Source organism: Capra hircus, chromosome 19, assembly GCF_001704415.2.
Source record: "Capra hircus breed San Clemente chromosome 19, ASM170441v1, whole genome shotgun sequence".
In the NCBI taxonomy this organism is placed as follows: Eukaryota; Metazoa; Chordata; class Mammalia; order Artiodactyla; family Bovidae; genus Capra; species Capra hircus.
Window position 1 is genome coordinate 23740553 of NC_030826.1, and position 2637 is coordinate 23743189.

The 2637-nt window shown below is 43.1% G+C and overlaps 1 protein-coding gene across 1 annotated transcript; it reads right to left on the minus strand.

Moving 5' to 3' along the window:
- Nucleotides 478-1407, minus strand: LOC102179591 (olfactory receptor 1A1-like). The gene has a single exon (XM_005693392.2). The coding sequence runs from the start codon at nt 1405-1407 to the stop codon at nt 478-480; it is 930 nt and encodes a 309-aa protein (XP_005693449.2).

Below are 2637 nucleotides of genomic sequence, written 5' to 3' on the forward strand. Positions count from 1 at the left end.
TCAAGGCTTCCTAGGTGGCTCGGTGGTAAAGAATCCACCTGCCAAGCAAGAGATGCAGATTCATTCTCTGGGTCAGGAAGATCCCCTAGAGAAGGAAATGGCAACTTACTCCAGTATGCTTGCCTGGGAAATCCCATGGACAGAGGAGCCTGGAGGGCTGTGGTCCATGGGGTCCCAAAAGAGTTAAACAGGACTTAGCAATTAAAACAACAACAACAGACACTCTCAACTTTACTCTGCCAGTCAGTAGCCTCATTGGAACAGGATCTAATAACCTTCCTGCCACTCTGCCAAAAGGAGCAATAACATGTATAAATGGATAATAGGATGTCTCATCAAACCATTACCAGATTTCTGAGAAAGGAAATTTAATGTCTGTACAAAATAAGGTGGCTTCTTGGAGGGGGAGTATATTAAGGCTGACTTTTCAAGTATATTCGTAATTGGTTTAGTGCAGTCTCTAACATCTCACATTGGTTATGAGAAGATTCTCCTGCTGAAGAGTTTCCCCAGGGCAGCCTTCATGTCCTGATTCCTCAGACTGTAGATGAAAGGATTTAACATTGGGGTCACTGCGATGTACATCACAGTTATCACAGCGTCCTTTAGGCTGTAACTAGTCAGAGGGCGGAAGTACATGCCCATGACTGTCCCATAATACAGAGAAACAACTGTGAGGTGGGAACCACAGGTGGAGAAGGCTTTGAGCACACCTTTGGTGGATGGAACCCGTAAGACTGTAGAAAAGACCTGAACATAAGAGATGATGATGCATAGTAATGGCACAGAGAAAACAGCAGCCCCCAGGTACATCATCTTCACATTAAAGTGGGTGTCAGAACAGGACAGCTTGAGCAAAGAGGCAATATCACAGTAGAAGTTGGCCACTTCCTGGTTTCCACAGAAGGACAGGCTAGCTGTGAGCAGAGTGTGCGGGAAGGCATTGGCATTTCCAATCACCCAAGACCCAATGACTAGCAGGACACAAGTCCGTGGGCTCATAATTGTTGTGTAATGAAGTGGGCGGGTGATGGCCACAGCTCGATCATAGGCCATAGCAGCCAGGATGTAACTGTCTGTGTTACCCAGAGCTAACATGAAACACATCTGTGTTAGGCATCCTCCAAAGGAGATGGCTCTGGTGCCCAGGAGGTGGTTGGCCAGTGCCTTAGGGATGGTTACAGAGGAGAAGAAGATATCAACGAAGGAGAGGCTGGCAAGGAGAAAATACATGGGGTTGTGGAGGCGAACATCGCAGCGAATGGCCAAGATGATGAGCAGGTTTCCAATCAGTGTGATGGGGTAAATGAACAGAAAGAGGATGAAGAAGACATCTTCCTCTTCCTGCTGACCACTAACTCCCAGGAGGATGAAATCAAGGGTAGAGGACTGGTTGTCTTCTCTCATGGATCCTTCAGCAGGAAAGGGGAGAGGAATCCAGAATTAATAGTGAAATGCTGTGTATAATGTTCTTTTTAAACCACTACTTTCGACTCCTGTGGTTGCTGTGTTCAATACCTGGGTTTACCAAATCCAGGGATGGGCAGTGCATTGCAGGTAAAACATCCCTGTTGGTCCGTGGGGCTAGCTGACAATTAGCCATGGACACTCATTCTAAGAAGTCAGTCATCTATGAAGTGCCCATCCTCCCCAGTCCCAGCACCATTCCCAAACACCTAGGGTTTAATTATTTAACAGGCAATAAAGTTCATACATATTTGATGTGCTAGAAACTTTGTTAGTTCCTGAGGCAAAAGCATAAATATGGGAAAAGCACAACTTATCCATTTTTATTCATATATGGCAAAGTCTGCTTCAAGGACTTTAAAACTTAATGGAGAAGCCAGAACCCTACGCTAATCTTCTCACACATGAAAAGCAAAGGATAATATTTTGGAGTCTTTGAGAAAGCATTCCAGTGCAAAGGATAGCTAGTACATGAAGAACCCTGAATGACTGGAAAGTGTTCCAGTGACTAAACTGAGAATGAGCCCCAGAGTCCAGGACATCACAACTGCGTACACTTGCATCAGAAAATTGAAGATCATAAAGACCATCTGGGTTAGGTCATAGCAAAGTGAAATCAGTGAATTTACTTCTTGGGCATCTCATTTTTAAAGTAAACATTCACATTTTATATGTTTCTTCTATATTCCAAACTCTTAATATATGTGATCATAATGTTTTTCTCTTTGACCTTCCTTATCTTTTTATTATTATCTTCTTTGGTGACTCATCCAATTTCATGGTGACTTTCAACTACTACTTAGCAGAAATGGATAGAAAGGACAAAGTAGATAGAATTCAGAGTTGTTTTCAAGGAAAATTCAAGAGAAACTCTAGATATACTAAAAGATTTAGGCAAGTTAGTTGCATAATAATCAATATTAAAATACTGATATTGTCTTATGTTTCTGTTGTTAGTCATTCAGTCATGTCCCATTTTTTGCGATCCCATGGACTGTAGCCTGCCAGGCTCCTCCATCCATGGGATTCTCCAGGCAAGAATAGTGGAGTGGGTTGCCATTTCCTTCTCCAGGGGAACTTCCCGACCCAGGGACTGCTAGTCTATTCCCCTTAGCAGCACTTACCCGGCCACTTGTCCTATACATTCAAAATTATAATTTTTAAAAATTA